At 60.9% G+C, this 18,842-nt stretch overlaps 1 protein-coding gene across 1 annotated transcript in view; it reads left to right on the top strand.

Moving 5' to 3' along the window:
* Positions 1-2,870: 2,870 nt before the first annotated feature.
* APOBEC3A (apolipoprotein B mRNA editing enzyme catalytic subunit 3A) overlaps positions 2,871-18,842 on the top strand; it is a 38,359-nt gene continuing 22,387 nt past the window's right edge. The window contains exons 1-4 of the mRNA XM_062201877.1: positions 2,871-2,899; positions 5,623-5,761; positions 6,679-6,964; positions 7,213-7,328. Coding sequence (XP_062057861.1) covers positions 2,871-2,899; positions 5,623-5,761; positions 6,679-6,964; positions 7,213-7,328 — 570 coding nt within the window. The remainder of the gene's footprint in view (positions 2,900-5,622; positions 5,762-6,678; positions 6,965-7,212; positions 7,329-18,842) is intronic.

An 18,842-nucleotide genomic window follows, 5' to 3' on the forward strand; every position in this document is an offset into this window, starting at 1 on the left:
TAAGTATCAGGATTAATGACGCAGGTCTCCCCACGCCCTCCCTGTGGGGAGAAATGTCACAGTTTCCTGATTCCAGCCAGAGCTGAGGGAGGCACCGGGTGTGTCTCGGTTCTTAGGGAGGGGCTCCTTTCTCATGGGACTGTCCGAGTGTGTGCATGCGTGGCACAGGGAAGGGGCTTAACATCTGCACATACGACCCGTTCTCTGTCATATCCTAGGCTTCGGAGTCCCCTTGGAACACCGGAGGGGAGCTGCCTGCCGTAATCCACCGTGTAGTGGGGCAGAGGAGACCAGAGACGGAGGAGGGCGCAGGTGCGGGGCCTGAGCCCCGTGTGTCTCCCATTCCCCCTGCTCCTGTGTTCCCCACCAGCCCCTCCGCTGTGGGCTGGAGCCGGGGCGGCGCTCAGCTCAGAGTAAACACCGATGGCTGGTGATAAACTCGCTTCACCAAGTGCACCTGCTGTGGCCGGCAGGAGCCACCAGCAGAACAAAGCCCTTCGGGGAAGGATCAGAGGCCACAGTCTGCCTCTGCCACCCTGACTTGTCCCGGGGGGTCACCCTGAGCTCGGAGCCAGCGGCAGCCGGGGCGTCCCTCCTCCTGGGGGTGGACGCCGAGGCCTTGCGTCTGTGAGGAGCTCCTGTGCTGTGCACACTCAGGGTGGGCGCTCGGGCCTGCACACTGAGCTGGGGGTGCTGTACGAGCTGGGCTGGGAAGGGGTAGCCTGGTTCTGGGGGAGTGTGAGCTCCCGACCAGCGGTGCTGGCCAGAGTGCGGCTGTGTGCTCCTTGCTGGGCAAGCGCTCTCCCGCAGGCTCCCGGGGTCACTTTGCTTACGGCCGATTCTGCTGCCCAGAGCGTCTTTTGTACCCAGCAAAGCTGTCAGGACCCAGGCCTGCTGCCTGTCCCTGGTGTACCTCTGCTGATGGTCCCTCGCGGCTCTCATATAGCTGCCTACCTCCAGACCTCACATCTCATCCTGGGGAGAAAGACCTGCACACCCTTCTAATGGGGCAGCAGGGGGTGCAGACCAGGACAGGGGCTTATGGGGACCCCCGATGTCTTCCTTCTGAGACCCTGCCTGTCCCCCTCCCTCTCTGAGGCCCCAGCCGTGGCCGGCCACCCTCTCTTCTCTGTCCCCAGACTCACGGTCACCGTCTGCTGGTGCTGCCCCGTCCCCGTCAGGCTCCTCCTCCCACCCCCAGCCTGTGTCTCCCGCATCTTGGCAGCTACGTTGGTTGTCCCGTGAACAGTCTACGTGTGGCCTCCGCGGAGTCGGAAAGACAGGACTGCCCCTCCCTGCCCAGGGACCTCGGCCTTGGCGACCAGCGGCAGCGACAGTGAGCGGCCGTGGGCGCAGATGGGGCCATTAAATGATGAGGCCAAGTCCGTGCTGAGGACTGTGTCTGGGACACGGTTATCAACCAAGGCAAATAGTGACTTTACTATTACAGAGAGGGGAATTCTGTCCATCAATGAATCACCCAGTTCAGAAACAATCTATCATCCCACGGGGCCCATGCAGGTCCCACGGCCTGCAGCCCAAGCCCGGGGGTGGTAGCTGCTCCCAGAGCCCCAGGTGCACTCGCTTGGGGACCTGGGGTGAAGACTGAGGCCAAGGGGAGGCAGCTGGAGACCCTGAGGGTCCCACAGGGCACGAGGCACCCAGACTCCCCTCCCCCCTGCTGGAGGCTTTGTGTCCTGACATCGAGGTGGGCTGCTCAGGGAAGGGCAGGCCTGTGGGAGGTGGGTGGGGGTGGGGGGCAAGCCGCGGCCCTTGTCCCGGGACCCCCATGCTGCAAAGCAGCCTGCTGAGGTCCAGGAGGCTGTGCACGCCCTGAGTGTGCAATGTGCGAGTGTGGACCGGGAAGGGCAGCCGGGAGTCAGATCTACGCACACCCCCAGGGCACCATCACCCAGGAAACCACGCGCGACGCAATAGAGAAAGGTCCTCAGCACCAGAGCGGACGAGGTCTGGGGACAGCTGAGGCCCCCAGGCCGGGGACGCCGGGCTGAGCTTCTGCCCTTAAAGCACGCGCTGGCCGGCCTGGGCAGGCACGGAGCCAGGCGCTCCGTTCAGGCGGCCGGGACAGGACTGTCCCCAAGGCATGGGCTTCCTCTGGGTGGGACAGGCGCGGCCTAAAAGGAGGCAGGAAGATGGAGGGGCAGCCCCCTGGGGCTCACGTGGCAGAATCTTCCAGAAGGCAGGTGTGCGTTGTGCAGGCTGGAGGGCCAGGGAGGGGCCGTGGGCTACATCTGTCGCCAGAGCTGGGGCTGGAAGAGAAACATCACCCAGTGGCCGCAGTCCCTGCGGCCGCTTGCTGGGCCGCCTGGGTGGTCGGTCACACGACCTCTCCTGCCTTTGTTTTCTCCTCTGAGTAATGGGCTCAGACTCTCCTCTCTGGTCTTGGCCCTTGGGACGACTGACCGGAGGCAGGGCTCATCACACCCGGGTGCCCTTCTTCCCCCCAGAGCCCAGGACAGAGGCCTGGCAGCTGCGTGTCAGGCCTCAGGCTCCCCCCACGCTGCAGCTGCCCAAACAGTCGCGGGCCAGGCTGCCCTGGAGCCTGCTCATGTAGACTTTGAGTCTTGGGTGGGGCTCTTCCAGGGTGTGGACACCTATCTTCCCTGCTTCATCTGTTCCCTGAACCTGTGGGCAGGGCTCCAGCTGGAGCTGTCACCAGGGCAGGGCCAGCCCCGGGAACGTCTGTCTGCCACTGGCCTGTGTGGCCTGAACTCTGGGAGGGGTGAGGTGCAGTATAGCCAACCCAGAGACTTCCAGGTCCCTCCGATGACATATAAAGGCTCCGGGGCCCAAGAGCTTGCAAGAGGAGCCACCGCAGGCTGCGACAGTGACAGGAGCCGGGAAGGGACATGGAGGACAGCGCGGCCCCAGAGCCCAGGTACCGCTGGCCCTGTGCGGCTCCTCTGCCCCTGAGCCTCCCCCAGGGACTCAGCCACTCCCTCCAGGCACTGCTCCTGGGGCCACGGGGACTCTCCGGAGTCCTGACTCCCTCTCTCTGGGCCTGACCTCTGCAGCCAGGTCACGGGTCCTGCTCCTTGCTGGCTGTCCGTGGTCATGGGGGGACGTGGTCAGGACGACGCACGCATTCCTCACTGCCCCGGGCTCACCCAACCCTGCCCTTTCGAGGCAGGGTGGGGCCATGTTTTCTGCCAAGGGCCATTTAGATATTTATGACATCGCCACGGGCCGTGCACCATTAGCCTGCTATAGATGATCAGATTTTGAGTCTGTAGCTGCCCAGGGAAGGCCAGACCGGATGATTTCGGAGCCTCCTGTGGCCGATGGGCTGGGCATTCCCCACCTGTGCCTTGCTCGTCCCCGTACACTTGACACTGAGCTTGGGGAAAGGACCCGCCCATGTGTTTGTGAGTCAGTCCCTCGGGCCCGGGGCCAGGCAGGCTCCCTCTGCTTCTCCCACCAGGATACACGGCTCCAGGGTCCCGCAGCCCAGGGCTGGCCTGGGAGGCTCGGGCCCGAGACCTCTGGGAGATGGACAGTGTGGTTTCTGGATCTTTCTCAGCTCTGCCGAAGCACATGCGTGTTGACTGGAAGAGCCTTTCGGGGGGACAAGGGAGGGCTGGGCGTGGGGGGACGGCACGGAGTGGGACAGGAGGCAGCGGGTGTGGGGCTCAGGGCTGCTGCCCGTGGTCCTCAGAGCCCCGCGGATGCCCACGTGGACCCTCACAAGGAAGGCAGGAGGAGGGGTGCAGGCTGGGCATCTCCTACACACTGCACAGGTACAAAGAGTGCCCCTCTCTATCACAAATACGGCTGAAAACCTGGGGGAGACAGGTGTCCAACGCCAGAGTCAAAGGACTTCCGGAAAAGAGGCTTTCTTTCCAGAACAGAGGTGAGGAAGTGAGGAAGGACCGTGGACCAACCAGGAGGCTGGGGACACCCGGGCAGGCGGAGTCTCCTAAGCAGGCGGCTTGGCGGGTTCCCCACTGCTGCAGCTCAAGACGCAGGAAGACGGCACAGGAGGCATCAGCCGCTCTCCCAGCAGCCCTGGGGAAGGCAGGCGGCCTCCCATGAGGAGGTGACTGCAGTGACCTGCGGGGCAGCGGCGGAGGACCCCAGCCTACGCGTCCATGGCCGGAGCAGGAAGTGCAAGTGCACGACACAGAGCTGCTGGGATGCGCAGCCCGGGCACTGACCACGCGCCAGGGGGGGGATGCGCAGCCCGGGGACTCCCCCCACCCCCTTCCCATGCTTCCCGGGACGCAGCAGCAGAACAGGGGGCCCGGCTCAGAGGGAGGGCGTGGCGGCTCCAGGAAACCCTGGCCCCTGCCCAGCTGGCCAACTAAGGGAAGGCCCAGACGACAGCTGACCTGGCAGGCGACCCAGGAGGAGTGGGGCCTTCAGTGGGACACCACGCGGCGAGGCTTGAGGGCAGCGGGTCCAAGAGAGACGGAAGGGCTGGGGGTCGCCAGTCGGCTGTGGCTGCGGTGGGTCTCCACGCCTTTCCACAGCAGCTCTTCCAGTTCTCTTTGGGGACCTGGCCACCTCCATGGACCACAGCCCGAGGGGACAATCACAAGCAAGGGCAGCTCGGAGGTCAAGGGCAGACAATGTGGCCCCTCCTTTAAATGGAGCAATGGTTTTGTCCCCCGGTGCAGCCTCAGGACTGCCCTTGGTCCCCTCCCCCTAAAACTCTCTCTGGTACCCACCATCCGCCCCTTTCACTTCCAAACCCAGGGTCAAGGAGTGTCTAGGAGGAGACAAGCGGGGGGCCCTGCTGGTGAGCTGCACGTGGGATGCAGGTGCCGGGGCCTGTGTGGGCCTGGCTGCAGAACATCACAAAGGGGAAGCCACTTGAACTTGAAGATTTTAAAAGATAGATTTGTTTTATTTGAAAGGTGGACTTAGAGAGAGACAGGGAGAGAAGAAGAGAGGGAGAAAGGGAGGGAGAAGAGAGAGGGGGAGGGTGGGGAGGTGGGGGAGACATAGGGGATGCCGGCGCGGCAGAAGGGGGCTTAACCGGCTGTACCGCAAAGCCAGCCCTGTCAAAGGTGACTGTGCAGTGACGCACACTTGCTGAGCTTTGGGTTCCGACTGTGGGGGGAGTGGCTCCCAAAGATGGGAGCCGAGAGAGACTGCATGGGTGAGAGAATGAGAGACACTGGTGAGGGTACAGTCGAGGGACAAAGAACTGGGGCGCCCCTTCCCGGACAGGGCCGGGGGAGGGGTGAGGGAGTGGTGCGGATTCTCCTCCAGCATAGCTGAGTTCGCAAAGCCAAGGAGTGTCAGGAGAAGAAAAGCTCCTGGCATTGTCTTCCCCAGGAACCCACTCAGGACGTCTCTGCTGCGTGCCCAGGGCGGCACAGGCTCACCCTGCAGCAGGAGGGTCAGCCTCAGAGGGGCCACCTCCTGCAGGCGCTGGGGGGCAGCCAGGGCCAGGAGCAGTGCGGGGACCCTGGTGAGGCCCTGCGGATGCTCCAGGGGGTCCCTGGAAAAGAAGCTGGGTGGCTCCGGCGAGCAAGTGGAAGCCCCTCCCCTGACACGTGCCTCAGGAAGCCCGGAGCAGAGGCGAGGGGTGCGGGGAAGGCATGAGGTGTCATCCCCGGGGGCTTGCCTTTGCATTTCTTCTACCATTGTCCGCAGACCCCTGCTGGATCAAGGCACATTCATGGCTCACTTCGCAAATGAAGGTCAAGGCCATGGGCTGAATGAGACCTACCTGTGCTACCAGGTGCAGCTGCTGGACGGGAGCTCCAAGCACCAGGGCTTCCTGCGCAACCAGGTGATTGTCCCAGGCCAGCTGCAGGCCGCAGGGCCCGTCCCGATCCAGGGGCACGACAGGGAGAAGGTTCCAGGCTGCACCTGTGAGCTGAACCCCACAGTTCCTGCCACCTTCAGAGTCGGCATCTGGAATTGACTCTGAGGGGTGGCACAAGTCAGAAACAAGCCACAAACTGCAGGCCTGGCCCCACAGGTCCAGTGCCTCGGCCACTCCCTTCCTGCTGTGCCTCTGAGGAGGGGTCAGGGCAGGACAGACAGGCGGCTGCACAAGGGCCAGGCAGGGGGCAGATCCACCAATTCCAGATTGGTGCCACGGCTCCACTGGGGGGCCCAGGGCCACGCGACCCCGCAGAGTGCCTTCGCAAGGGTCTTCCTGGGGCAAAAAGCACCACCATCTCAGGAGATCTGGGGTCACTGGCGAAGGAGCAGGCACTGACCAGGCTAAAGGACCCCTGAACCGGGACAGCCCTTGGCTGGGAGGCCGACTTCTGATTGGCTGCGGTCCGGGTGTGGGTGCTCCTCTGGTCACCACGGGCCAGGCAGGGCTCTGCAAAGACCCTCATGCTGCTTGAAATGTCCTGGCCAAGGGTCCCAGGCCCCATGACTGCCCAACCACACTGTCCATTCCTGTTTAAATGGTTGCTAGGTTTTTTTAATTTTCAATCTTAGAATTTTTGCATTGATTTTGGTAATTTAAATACAGCATTGAAAAATCATTCATCTTACCTCCTGAGATCTTTGCAACTCTCCAGTTCTGTGCTGGAAGCCTCGCTGGCCAAGCACGTGGGCCATTGTCCGCAGCTTTCCCGGGAACATTAGCAGGGAGCCGGAAGTGGAGCAGCCGGGATTCGAACCGGTGCCCGTATGGGACGCCGGCATCACAGGTGCTGGCCCCTCTCTCCTCTCTTTCATACGCAGCCTCGTTATCCAGACTGGTCCCTCCGCCGCCATGCAGAGCTGTGCTTCCTGGACCTGGTCCCTGCCTGGCAGCTGGACCCCGCCCAGCACTACAGGGTCACCTGGTTCATCTCCTGGAGCCCGTGCTTCAAGTGCGCGCAGGCCGTGGCTGAGTTCCTGCGGCAGAACACTCACGTGAGCCTGCGCATCTTCGCCGCCCGCATCTACAACTACTACACAGATTACAAAGCGGGGCTGCAAGACCTGCAGGGGGCCGGGGCGCAGATAGCCATCATGACCCCTGCAGGTGAGAAGGGTGGAGTGAAGGGGCCCAGGGGAGCGGTTCTCACAGCCTGGGCAGGATTCGTGGGGAGGGGGAGGGAAGAGAACTCTGACTCCAGTCCACAGAGAGGGTTTGGTGCAGGAGCCGAGGCCCCTGGGGATGGAACTTGAGACTGAGGTGGTGATGGGGACAGCCTGCTCCTGGGTCACCCTCCGAGCTGCCTCTCCTCCCCGCGGCCAGGACCTGACGTCACCTCTCCTGCTCTGTTCTAGAGATTCAATTCTGCTGGAACACCTTTGTGGACAACCAGAGTAACCCATTCCAGCCCAGCCTCGGGCTGGACACGCAATGCCAGCTCCGGCAGAGGGAGCTGCAGAGCATCCTCCTGGTGCTTCCCCTCCCCCGCCCTTCCTTCCCGCCCTCCCTGAGTCCCTCCTCCTCCCCTAGCCAGCGTCACCCTCATCCTAACCGAGCCCAGCGCTCTCTGTTCCACCTTCCCAGCCACCTCACTTCCTGCTCCATTCAATTTCTCCCAGATCCAGGGTCTCTGAATAGGGCAGGAGCCCTCCCAGGAGCCTCATGAGAAAACTTCCGCATCACGGAATGGAGACCACGGACACCACGGACAGCCCTCCCCCACAGTCCACAGGAGCCCCAGACGGGACCGGAGCAATGAGCTCAGGATGGGAATGAGACGTTTCTGAACAATCAGAGTTCAGTCCTTTCTCCTTGAAATTTCACCCGATAGTAGGAGGATGCTCAATCCTGTCAGAATCGCTTTCAATTTAGTAACGAACCACTTATTTTCATTGGTCTTAAGTCCCGATCAATGCACTGAGATGCTAAGACTGGCCCACGATTCAGTGTGGATGCACCATGAATTCCACATTGTTAAATACACACTTGCAAATGTGCAGGTGCCTTTCTTTTCCACAGTGGGCCTGGGCACGGGTGGGACAGGAGTCACACTGATCCCTGGGGTGGGTAAAACTGAGCTAACTGTACGGAAAGGGACCCAGAATTCAAAATCTACCTCGGCACCTGGGACACTGACTCCCCTGCATTGCCGTGATGTGACAGCGCCGCCATCAGAGGAGAGGCCATGCGGGGTGCAAGCATCCGCAAAGTGCGCCCCCAGGGGCGCGGCCGGGGGAGTCCGGCTGAGCACCCTTCCAGGGAGGGAGGGCGCAGCCCACCCAGGGTCACGCTGCCTTTTGGGGCCACCAGCATCCCTCTCCCCCTCCCCTCCCCCCCCCATCTGTAACATTCTGTTACAGAGGCCAGTGACAGTCACACGCTAAAATTTTATTTGAGAGGCAAGGCGACGGATGGGGACCGACACCCCCTGCCAGCGTGCGGCCCCCAGTGCGACCTACACAGCGTTCTACGGAATTGTGTGCACTCGGGCTCACGATTCTGAAACTTCTTGTCACCAGGCCCAGGATGTCGATGTAAGATAAACGTGGTGTGGCACATTTCTCTAATCTTGGGCAGAACTCTGAGTTGGGAGAATTGGAATTGGCCCCACACATCAGTCCCTGGAATTTGCCCCACACAGTCTCTCTCTCTCTCTCTCTCTCTCTCTCTCTCTCTCTCTCTAAGATATATTTATTTATTTGAAAGTCAGAGTTACACAGAGAAGGAGAGAGAGAGAGAGAGAGAGAGGTCTTCCATCTGCTGGTTCACTCCCCAGTTGGCTGTAATGGCCAGAACTGCGCCGATCCAAAGCCAGAAGCCAGGAGCTTCCTCCAGGTCTCGCAGGTGGGTGCAAGGGTCCAAGGACTTGGGCCATCTTCTACTACTTTCCCAGGCCATAGCAGCGAGCTGGATCGGAAGTGGAGCAGCCGGGACTCGAACCGGTGCCCATATGGGATGCCGGCACTGCAGACAGCAGCTTTGCCCACTACACCACAAGGCCAGCCCCACAGTTTGACAAGAGAGCCATTAGCAAGCAAGCAAGCAAGCAGGACTGATCCCTACAGAAGCGGAAATCGTGCAGTTAGCTTTCAGCCACACTCACTCCATTTTGATCTCCACTCTCCATTTCTCTCTCTTTTCACAATAGTCAGCCTAAGGAAAGGAAGGGGAGGGGCCCGAGTTTCCTGGGACTGCCATCCATTCCGGTGGTGCTGTCGGCTGGAATGGTTTCTTGGGAGCCTCCCAGGGTACAGTACACAGTCCCCTGCTCCATGGCTGCTCCACCCACCACCCTCTCTGCCCTCCTCTCCCAGTGCCCCGGCGACCCGTGCTCCACAGCGGTCACTGAGCCAGGAGCAGAAAGGACCGCCCTGACCCTCACCCCATGTCCAGAGACTCCCTTCCACCCGCTGGCAGTAGAGGGAGAGCCAGGCCAGGCCGCCAGGGCCCCAGGCCACCCGGCGTCAGCCACCCTCCGTCCTCGGCCCCAGGGAAGGGGGCCTGGCGGCAGAAGGTGCTTCACCCAAACTGCACCTGCTTGCTGGGGTCAACCACACTCCTGGCCCGAGGATTTTTAAAAAAACTCAAAACAAACATGGAGAGCCGACCAGGATCTGGTGAGGCGGGAGGCGAAGCGTGGGTGTCCCGGCCGAGGGTTTGCAGTGACACCCAGGGTCAGTCCCGACTCAGAGGAGAGGGGCAGCCGGGGCTCCGGCTCTGCGGGCGCCCACTCGGGCCGGCTGCTCTGGGTGACCTCGGCGACCTCCGGGCTTCAGTCTCAGGGCTGCTTCCTCACTGTGACTGAGGTGTGACCCAGCACCCCAGCAGGCAGTACGGGCCAGCTCAGGCCACGCCCCTTTCTTCTGCCCGCCCAGCAGTCAGGGCCGAAAGCCCAGTGGCCACCTCCCAGCCCAGTGACTTTTTCCTTGCTGCCCCCTCCTGAAGCAGACCCGCCCCCGGGGTGAAATCTGGCTCAAGTCCTGGCTACGCTGTTCCCAGTGCAGCCTCCCACTGACCCACACCCGGAGAGGCAGCAGGTGAGGGTCCAAGTGCTTGGGCCCCTGCCACTCACATGGGAGACCCAGATGGAGCTCCTGGCTCCTGGCTTCAGCCTGGCCCAGTCCTGGCCGTAGCAGACATTTGGGGAATGAACCAGGAGATGGAAGCTCTCACTGCCTTTCAAGTAGATGAAAACAAATAAGCATAAAAAAAAAAGCCTCAGGCTGATGTCAACTGGACAACACATCTGGATGCTGGGAAAAACAAAAGACAATCACAAAGCCAGCAGGAGGAGGGCACAGTCAGGGCCTGTATAAAAAGCCACGTGGTTTTAGGCTTATTAAAATCCTGTGCACTTTTTTTTTTTTTTTTTGGAAGAGGATTTTGAAGCATCTGGAAGACGTGCAATTCGCCCGTCAGCGCTGCAGGGCAAATTCGCTTTGCATCACCTGCGCGGCGCTCCGCCCTTTGCAGGCGGAGGCCACCTCGCGTGGGGAGCAGCGCACCTGCCGCCGCCAGGTGCCCGCAGCTACAGGTGCACCGCTGGCCGCGTCTTCCCCACACAGGAACACAGGGCTCTGCGCTTGCTGTCTCGGGTTTGCTCAGACCTGCCCGCCGTCTCCCGCTTCCTCTTGGGCTGCAGCCGCCCGGTCCGCCCCCTCCTCGGACCGCCCAGCCCGGGAAGGCTCCGCGCTCTCCGCTCGCTCCGCCCGGGCTGCGGCCCCGAGCCCAGCCCCGGCTGCCGCTGCCGCTCCGCCCGCCGCCCGCAGGGGGCGCACGCGGACCGGGCTTGGGGCGCCCTGCTCTCCGGAGCCCCGCCTCCGCCCCGCGCCCGGAGCTGGGACTTAGGGATCGGAGATCTTTAACGAGTAAGCATATCTTTGTGTTTAATCGCCACGTAGACCTCGGGCCCAACACGACCTTAGTTTTCGTTCTTCCTTAACGAGCCAGCTCCCAGCTGCGGCTTCACGCCCCGAATGCGCAGCGGCCTTGCCTGGGCTGGGACCCCAGCTCGGAGCGCAGCTCTCTCCCTGGTCTCCCAGGCCCCAGCCCCTCCGGGCGGGCGGCAGCAGGAAGCGGGAACATGCAGCCCGAGCGAGGCACTCAACAGGGCGCAGAGAGTGCGCGCCCCTCTTGTGGTTCTAGCACGGTGAGGAGCACTTGTGTTTGCTGAAAACCCACGCCGGTGCAGCCAGAATGGGCAGAGCTGGGACCCAGGGGCAGGGGAGCAGGCGGGGCCCGCGAGCAGCAGCCTGCAGCCAGGGAATCGGGCAGTGGTTTGCTGCGCTCTCCTGGTTTGTGCCCCCGCCCCACCCCATGGCCTCCGGGAGAGGCTGGGTGATGCTACAAGACTAGCCCCCATGATCTCAGTGGCTTAAATCTACAAAGCCTTTTCTTTTATTTTCTTTTTCTAAAGATTTATTTATTTATTTGAAAGAGAATTCTCAAGAGAGGTGGGAACAGAGAGAAAGGTCTTCCACTCCCCAAATGGCTGCAACAGCCAGAGCTGAGCCAATCCGAAGCCAGGAGCTTCTTCCGGGTCTCCCACGTGGGTGCAGGGGCCCAAGCACCTGGGCCATCCTGCTGCTTCCCCAGGTGCTTTAGCAGGGAGCTGGATCGGAAGTGGAGCAGCCGGGACCTGAACCGGCGCTCTCATGGGATGCCGATGCCACAGCGCTGTGCAATGGCTTTTTCTTACTTCTGTTAACAGCATGGTGCTGGTGCTGGGGTGGGGTCTCCGCCTTGTCCTCACCAAGGGGTGCAGGCAGACAGGGAGCCCCCAGCTGGAACACTGCACACCACACAGGACCCCTGCTGGCCTTACAGCTCCTCCCTGGAGGCAGTGTCACTTTTGCCCAGGTTTCATTGGCCAAAGCAAGTCACATGTTCACCTCCACAGACATGGGAGGGGGAGGACAGGAGTACTGGCACTGACCCCTCGCTTGCTTCATTTCTTTGTGAAGCTCTGGGCCAATGACTCAGCAGGGAGAAGGGAAGACCCCCACACACACCCCACCCCCATCACTGGCAGGAAGGCTCATCTGTCGGTCACTTTTCTATCCGGTCCCCACCGGAGGGCACAACCGTGGACACCCACATCCTGTCACAGTACCTGGTTTGCATCTGATCCAGCTTCCTGCCAGTGTGCACCTGGCGGCTGGGGGGGTGAGGGAGGGGGCAGCAGGCGATGGCCCAGGTCCTCAACATGAGAGACCTGCACCGAGCTCCAGGTCTTTGGCTTGTCCCAGCCTTGTCCTCTGTGGGCCTTTGGGAACTGGACCAGCAGGTGGAAGAGCTCTCTCCGTGCTTTCCAAGTAAAATGAAAACAAATCAGTAATTCTTTGACAGAAGAGGGTGCAGCCTAGCAGAAGTTTTCGTCAGGGTGCCTGCTCAGCGTTAGTGGGCACAGCACAGGGAATGAAGTCGCCTCCTCACCCGCTCCCCTCCCAGCCACCTCCTGACCCAGGGAACACCAGAAAGCTTCCACAGACAGCTGAGAACCGGGGCAGGCGTCTAAACCAGCAGTCAGAACACCAGCATCCCACACCCGGGTTCCTGGGTGTGCTACCCAGATCCCGACTGCAGCTTCCGCTAGAGCAGGTCCTGGGAGGCAGCTGTGATGGCTCAAGCCCTCGAGTTCCCGCCGCCCCCGTGGGAGACCTGGATTGAGTCCCCATCTCCTCCCTTCAACCCAGCCCAGCCCCAGCCATCGTGGGCAGCTGGGGAGGGAAGCAGCCGATGGAGGCTCTGGCTCTCAAATAGATAAAAATTTAATAAAAGACAGCCAAGACTTAACACAAAGTATTAGTGATCTAAAAGCAGCGATACATTTTTTCCAGAGAGCCTGATTTTATTCATCTGCTTCCAGTTGCGTCCCTCGTCCTCCTGTCCCACACAGCACACATGGTGAAAGTTTGGGACACCAGGAATAAAAATAATTTTAAAAAATCTTAGAAGCTACCAATAGGAAGACAAATCTTGTCTAGAAAGGAACCCAAATCAGATCAGCATAGGGTTTCTTGTTTGCAAGTTACTGTTCGTGTTTGTGCTATGTGGGTTTTTGTAGCTACTTTGTTGTATTGTATCTTCTTGTCACAAACATGGATTCCTGCCTCAAAAGAGGATCTTCAAAGCGGAAAGTAACGGCCAGTACCGGTGCCGGCCCAGATCCCAGGAGAGCACTGGGAACACAGCCAACCCTCAGGTGTCCACTTGGCCGTGGGATACAAAGCTGCGTGTTCTAGGACAAAGTCCTCGGTACCGATTCTACACACGCAGCCAACCGTGAAAACGGTGCAGAGAATCCTGTGAGATTTCATTGACTGGCCCAGCACGCCAGTCCTCATTATGTGATTGGTGAGATCAAAGCTTTGGGAGTAGCACTGAGCAGAGCAATTAAGGCACCTCCTGGGGGCCCACATACACATATCGGGGTGCCAGATCGCTTCTCGGCCTTTCGGCTGAGATGAAGCGTGGCGTGCCGGGGTTTGAGTCCTGGTTCGGCTCCCAGCTACAGGCTCCTGCTTCGCGCCCACTCTGAAGGCAGCCGGTGACGGCTCAAGTATTTGGGTCCTGTCCCACCCACGTGGGAGACCTGGATTTGGCCTGGCCCTCGCAAGCCTTGGGCTCCTTTGGAGAGTAAGCCAGCTAATAAGAACATTCTGTGTGTGTGTGTGTGTGTGTCCCTGCCAATTAAACAAATCATTTTAATTATTTTAAATGTTTATTTTCATTTATTGGAAAGGCAGAGCAGGAGAATGGGAGGGAGAAATCTCCAGCTGCTGGCTCACTCCCTTCATGCCCACAACAGCCAGGGCTGTGCCAGGCAGGAGCCAGGAGCCCAGAATTCTAGGCCTCCCACGTGGGTGACAGGAACCCCAGTATTGGGGCCATCATCCGCTGCCTCCCAGGCGCACTAACGCTGAAGAACTGGCATCCCCTGCTGTGCCACACTGCCTGCCCCGCAGATAAATATATTTTTTTAATTCAACTTTTACAATAGTAGTCTGAAGCCGTAACTGTTTCCCAGTTGGTCCCTGTCCATGCCAGGCAGGGCTGCGCTTGCAGGGGACCCCAGGGCGCTGGCGAACCGCGGAATCAGCTCCCCCGGGGGCCCCCGCGCGGTACCAGCCCCGGCCGCCGTGCGGGCTCGGGCGTGGAGGAAGAATGCTGCTGGCTCGTGCGGGCTCGGGCGTGGAGGAAGAATGCTGCTGGCTCGTCCCCTGGTTTCCCGTGCCAAGGCCTGATAAGAGGCTTTTCACTCCTAGAGGACTGACGCCGTGAGTCACGGGCCAGAAATGGTCGCCTGGGATCCGCGCCAGCGGGCTCGGCCCTGGAACGAGGAGGCTGCTCCTCGCGCCGCTGTGTCCACAGAGGAAGAGTTCACGGTCGGCAAGACGCGACTGGGGCCGCGATTAAAGGAAGTCCTAAACAAAACACCACGACCGCCTGGGCCGGCCGGCTCAGCCTGCAGGGGGAAGACACAGGCGGTGCGCAGGGCCAGCGTGCTCGGCCAGGGGCGGCGCGGCTCAGACAAATGGAGCTAATTAGGACAGGGCTAATTAGGGCTGCGGCCGGGTCAGGTGCCTGTTCGCCCTGTTCGCCGGCCTCCCCGGGCTGGCTTCGCTCCAGACCAGCCTTCCCCCGCAGTGCTGCCACGCCTCCCGGCACAGCCCGCGCTGGAGTCCCAGCATTCCCCGCGAAAACCCTGCGTCACACTGATTGGCCGGCAGAGGTCATGTGCCCACGCCTGAGCCAATCACAGCGCGGTTGGGGAGGGGGTTCCCCCCCACCGCTGATGGCGCCGGCCCTGCCCTTACTGGCCGGAAGCCAGCGAAGCCCGCGCGTGCGGGGTGGGAGGAAGCTGTGGCTGACGTGACAGGAAGCGGTTACTAATGTTTACAACGCAGCCCTGGTGACCTGTGCGTGTGTCGGAGGCCCACGGAGTACTTCGTGGTGTGAAGAGGGAGACCCTCGAGGACCCCGACAAGCCCACGTGCCCCGGAGGGGCCGCCATCGCCCCGACGTCCTAAGATGGCGCCTCTCCGGCCCTTCCCCTCCGAGGAGACAGAGCCAGGGCGCGGGCTGGCCTCAGCCGGCTTTCTGCTGCGGGGCCGGACCTGAACGCTGTGCTGACGGGGCGCTGAGACCCGGGGAGTCCCAGCCGCCCCACGGGGTCGTGGCCGCCTGCAGGCTGCCCGCTCCGCCTCGGCTCTCCAGGCCCTGGGCGGCCCGGCTCCTCTGTTGCAGGACTGCATTCCTGGCCGCAGAGGCCCCCTCGGCCCCGGGTGCACAGCTCGCCCCTGGGAGCCGCGGCCTCCTGACAGAAGAAAGAGCCGGTGCCGCTTGCCTTGGGGCGGTCCCACTCCACGGGGTCCAACTCGTGCGGGTGGACGGGGAGCAGAGAGCGGTGGCTCTGGGGGCGTCCTGAGTGACCGGGGCAGCGTGCACCGGGCTGGACTCCCAGCTCCACCAAGGAGAGTCGGGGGCAGCCCCGTGGGCATCCATCGCACGTGAGCAGAGCTGGCCCGGCACGGGTCCAGCTGCACCTCTGGATCCCGGCGGAAGCCTGGGCGGCTGCCAAGCTGATTCACCCGCGGCCGCTTGTCAGAGCAGCCCCACCTCGCCCCACCTGAGCCTTGACTTCTGTTGTAGGAAGTCATTCACTGCTCCTGAATGAGGGCTGAGAAAGGGGAACCCCGGGCGTGGCTGGGGGGAGCCCAGCGTTGCTCCACCTCCCCGCCCTTAGACCCGCCGGGCTCCACTCCCAGATCAGCAACAGCTGGTATCACAGAAGCAATTTCCCAGCTTCTCAACTTGATCTCCAGACTGCAAGCCAGAGTATGCCATTCTCTGTGCACAAGATGGCAGTGTCCGGTGTCGATGGGAACTGTGGCCTCAGGGATCAGCCGGACCTGGGCGTGAGCTCCGAAGGGCCATGTGTCTGCGAGCCTCACTCTTTTTCACTTATACATTTTTAATTATATACTCTCATTTTGAGTTGAAAGGCAGACAGAAATCTTTTTGTCCTCTGGTTCACACCCCAAGCGCCTGCAACAGCCAGGGCTGGGTCAGGCCGAAGTCAGAAGCCTGAATCTCCATACAGGTCTCCCACGTGCGGGCAGGGAGCCCAGTCCTCGGGCCGTCTCCTGCTGCCTCCCATTAGCAGGGCGCTGGAATCAGGAGCTGAGCTGGGACTCAAACCCAGGCGCTGTGATATGGGATGCAGGCGGCCCACGTGGTATCTTGATTTCTGTGCCAGACTCCGGCTCCTAATCCTGATTCTTGTTGGGAAACTTGTGATAAATTTCCCCTGAGGAAGAGCCCAAGTCACAGGCCGGGCACACCACTGGCCTCTTTCCTCCTCAGAGGCGGGGACTCTGAGCGCTCAGTGCAGACCCTCCCTTCCCCCCAGCGTCTCAGTTCCGCACGGGCAACATGTGAACCCCAGGGCTTCCCGGCCCTGCGTCTGCACCCCTGTGACAGACTCCCCGCCAGAGGAAGTGCTGCAGGGGGTTAGGGGGTCTTGATCACTACACAAGTGGGGAATGATGCCCCCCAGTCTCCTCCCCACCCCCCGAGAAGTGTCTCGGCAGCGGGATTCCTCTGAGGACCCGGATGTTTCTCACGACTTTGCTCATTGGGTTCTCACTGCCCCAGTGGAAAGTGGAACGACAGAGCTGTGAGGACATGGTTCAGGACCACGGACAGCACCCGATGCCCCGCCCCGCCCCACCCCCCAACAGGTGGATTCCATTAAGGGCCCCACAAGAGCTGGTCAGAGCCCTCCTGCAGCAGTAACAGTACTCACCAGAACTCTGCTGTGAACTTTTATACGACTCTCCCTCCCTCCCTGCTGGGCTGGAAGATGAACCCGAGGGTCAGAAATACCCAGGAGCCCTTGCTGTTTGCACCCACAAGTGGGGAAGGGGGCAACCCCACTGCTGGCTTCCAGGGAAAGCAGTTACAGAGGGGCTGGGGTAGGCAGATTTGCCAGGGAACGATTCCTAAGCCTGGTCATATGATGCTCTGTGGTTCAAGCCTAAAGCCAGCCAGTGCTGCAGGCTGTCACAGAGGAGGCCCAAGCAAGGAAGCCAGAGCCAGGCCGGCAGTGCAGCTGACCTGGGGCCCACACGTGACATAGGTTCAGCTGCCGCCTGCAACGCCAGCGTCCTGTATGGATGTTGGTTTGAGTCCCGGCTGCTCCACTTCCAGTCCAGCTCTCTGCTGTGACCTGGGATAGCAGCAGAAGTTGGCCCAAGTGCTTGGACCCCTGCACCCACGTAGGATGACCCAGAAGAAGCTCCTGGCTCCTGGTTGCAGTCTGACCCAGCCATGGCTGTTGCAACTATTTGGGGAGTGAACCAGTGGACAGAAGATTCTCTCTCTCACTCTCTCTCTCCTCTTTGTAACTTTGCCTTTCAAGTAAATAAATGATTTTTTTTAAAATTTTTTTTTTATTTTTTTATTTTTTTGACAGGCAGAGTGGACAGTGAGAGAGAGAGAGAGAGAGAGACAGAGAGAAAGGTCTTCCTTTGCCGTTGGTTCACCCTCTAATGGCCGCCGTGGTAGCGCGCTGCGGCCGGCGCACCGCGCTTTTCCGATGGCAGGAGCCAGGTGCTTATTCTGGTCTCCCATGGGGTGCAGGGCCCAAACACTTGGGCCATCCTCCACTGCACTCCCTGGCCACAGCAGAGAGCTGGCCTGGAAGAGGGGCAACCGGGACAGGATCGGTGCCCCGACCGGGACTAGAACCCGGTGTGCCGGCGCCGCAAGGCGGAGGATTAGCCTGTTGAGCCACGGTGCCGGCCTTTTTTTTTTTTTTTTTTTTAATAAGAAGTGGGGCTGGCCCTCTGTGACTGCCTCTCTGTGGATGGGAGCTGTTGGCTCTTCCCTGCCCTCCTTGAGACTGCCTTTATAGATGGCCCGGCCACTCCTACCTTCTCATGGCTGTTTCCTGCCCATCCCGTGCCCCTCACCCACGACCCTGGGTGTGACAAAGGCCGGGCCCCTCTGTTTGCTTTCTCCCCACAGCTCTCTTTGCCTCGGTCTCAAGTCTCAGCTCTCATCTCCCTGTCTTTTCCCGCAAAACTCTGCCTCATGGTCCCGGACGCCTGCTAAAGTCTGTGACCTCCACAGAGAAAACCCTCCAGGCTTCCAGGCACGAACAGGTGGAGTTCCACCATCTGGGACACAGGCCAAAACCTACACATGGTGCTGTGCACCCATCAGCTGAGGCCAGGAAGTAGACGTGAGTGGCGTCTGAATTTTTGCTTCCCATCCACCAGACTCTGAGCTCCGTGGGCTTGGAGGCCATGGCTTCCGAGCGAGGAGTGCTTCCACCAGAAGACACACCTGCAGCTCCATGGAGCTGGACGTTGGGCCCTCCAGTGGCCATTGGGGTCTTCGTGCCACGGACCCGGGGGAGAACAGGGGCGGAACTGCTCCTGAGGAGGAGGAGTGGGGTTGCCCCTGCGCGGTGGACGGACAGAGGACCACCTCTGAAGCAGAGCGTGGTCTGGGAGACTCCACGTCCAACGTAAAGCTTGGTGAAAGCTACGGCAATCAGCCAAGGGGGCACTCGGAGACCCCGCACTGCGTTAGACACAGGGCCCCAGCCAGCGGAGTGCACAGGCTGCGTAGAGTGAGGAGTGGAAGAAAGCGCGGAAGACGCCCGCGGCGGCCACACGTCCAGAAACAGACGGCCGCAGCCGGGGACCTTGCCGCCGCCGTGCGCCGCGAGCGTGCGCGCTTGTTCACGGTCGCACCTTTTCCTCCTCCTCCTGTTAGACCTCAGTTTTGTTGGAAGTTCCTTTCCCATGCAGTACTCAGGGGACAAACTCCACGGTGCTGTGCCTGGTGTGAAGGGTTAGGGCTGCCCAGAGAGGGAGACAACGGCTGCTGGGAGCCCTCCCCCCACCTTCCTAAAATGTATTTTCTTGAAAGGCAGAGTAACACAGAGGGAACAAGAGACAGAGAGAGGTCT

The sequence above is a fragment of the Lepus europaeus genome, chromosome 10 (assembly GCF_033115175.1).
Source record: "Lepus europaeus isolate LE1 chromosome 10, mLepTim1.pri, whole genome shotgun sequence".
In the NCBI taxonomy this organism is placed as follows: domain Eukaryota; kingdom Metazoa; phylum Chordata; class Mammalia; order Lagomorpha; family Leporidae; genus Lepus; species Lepus europaeus.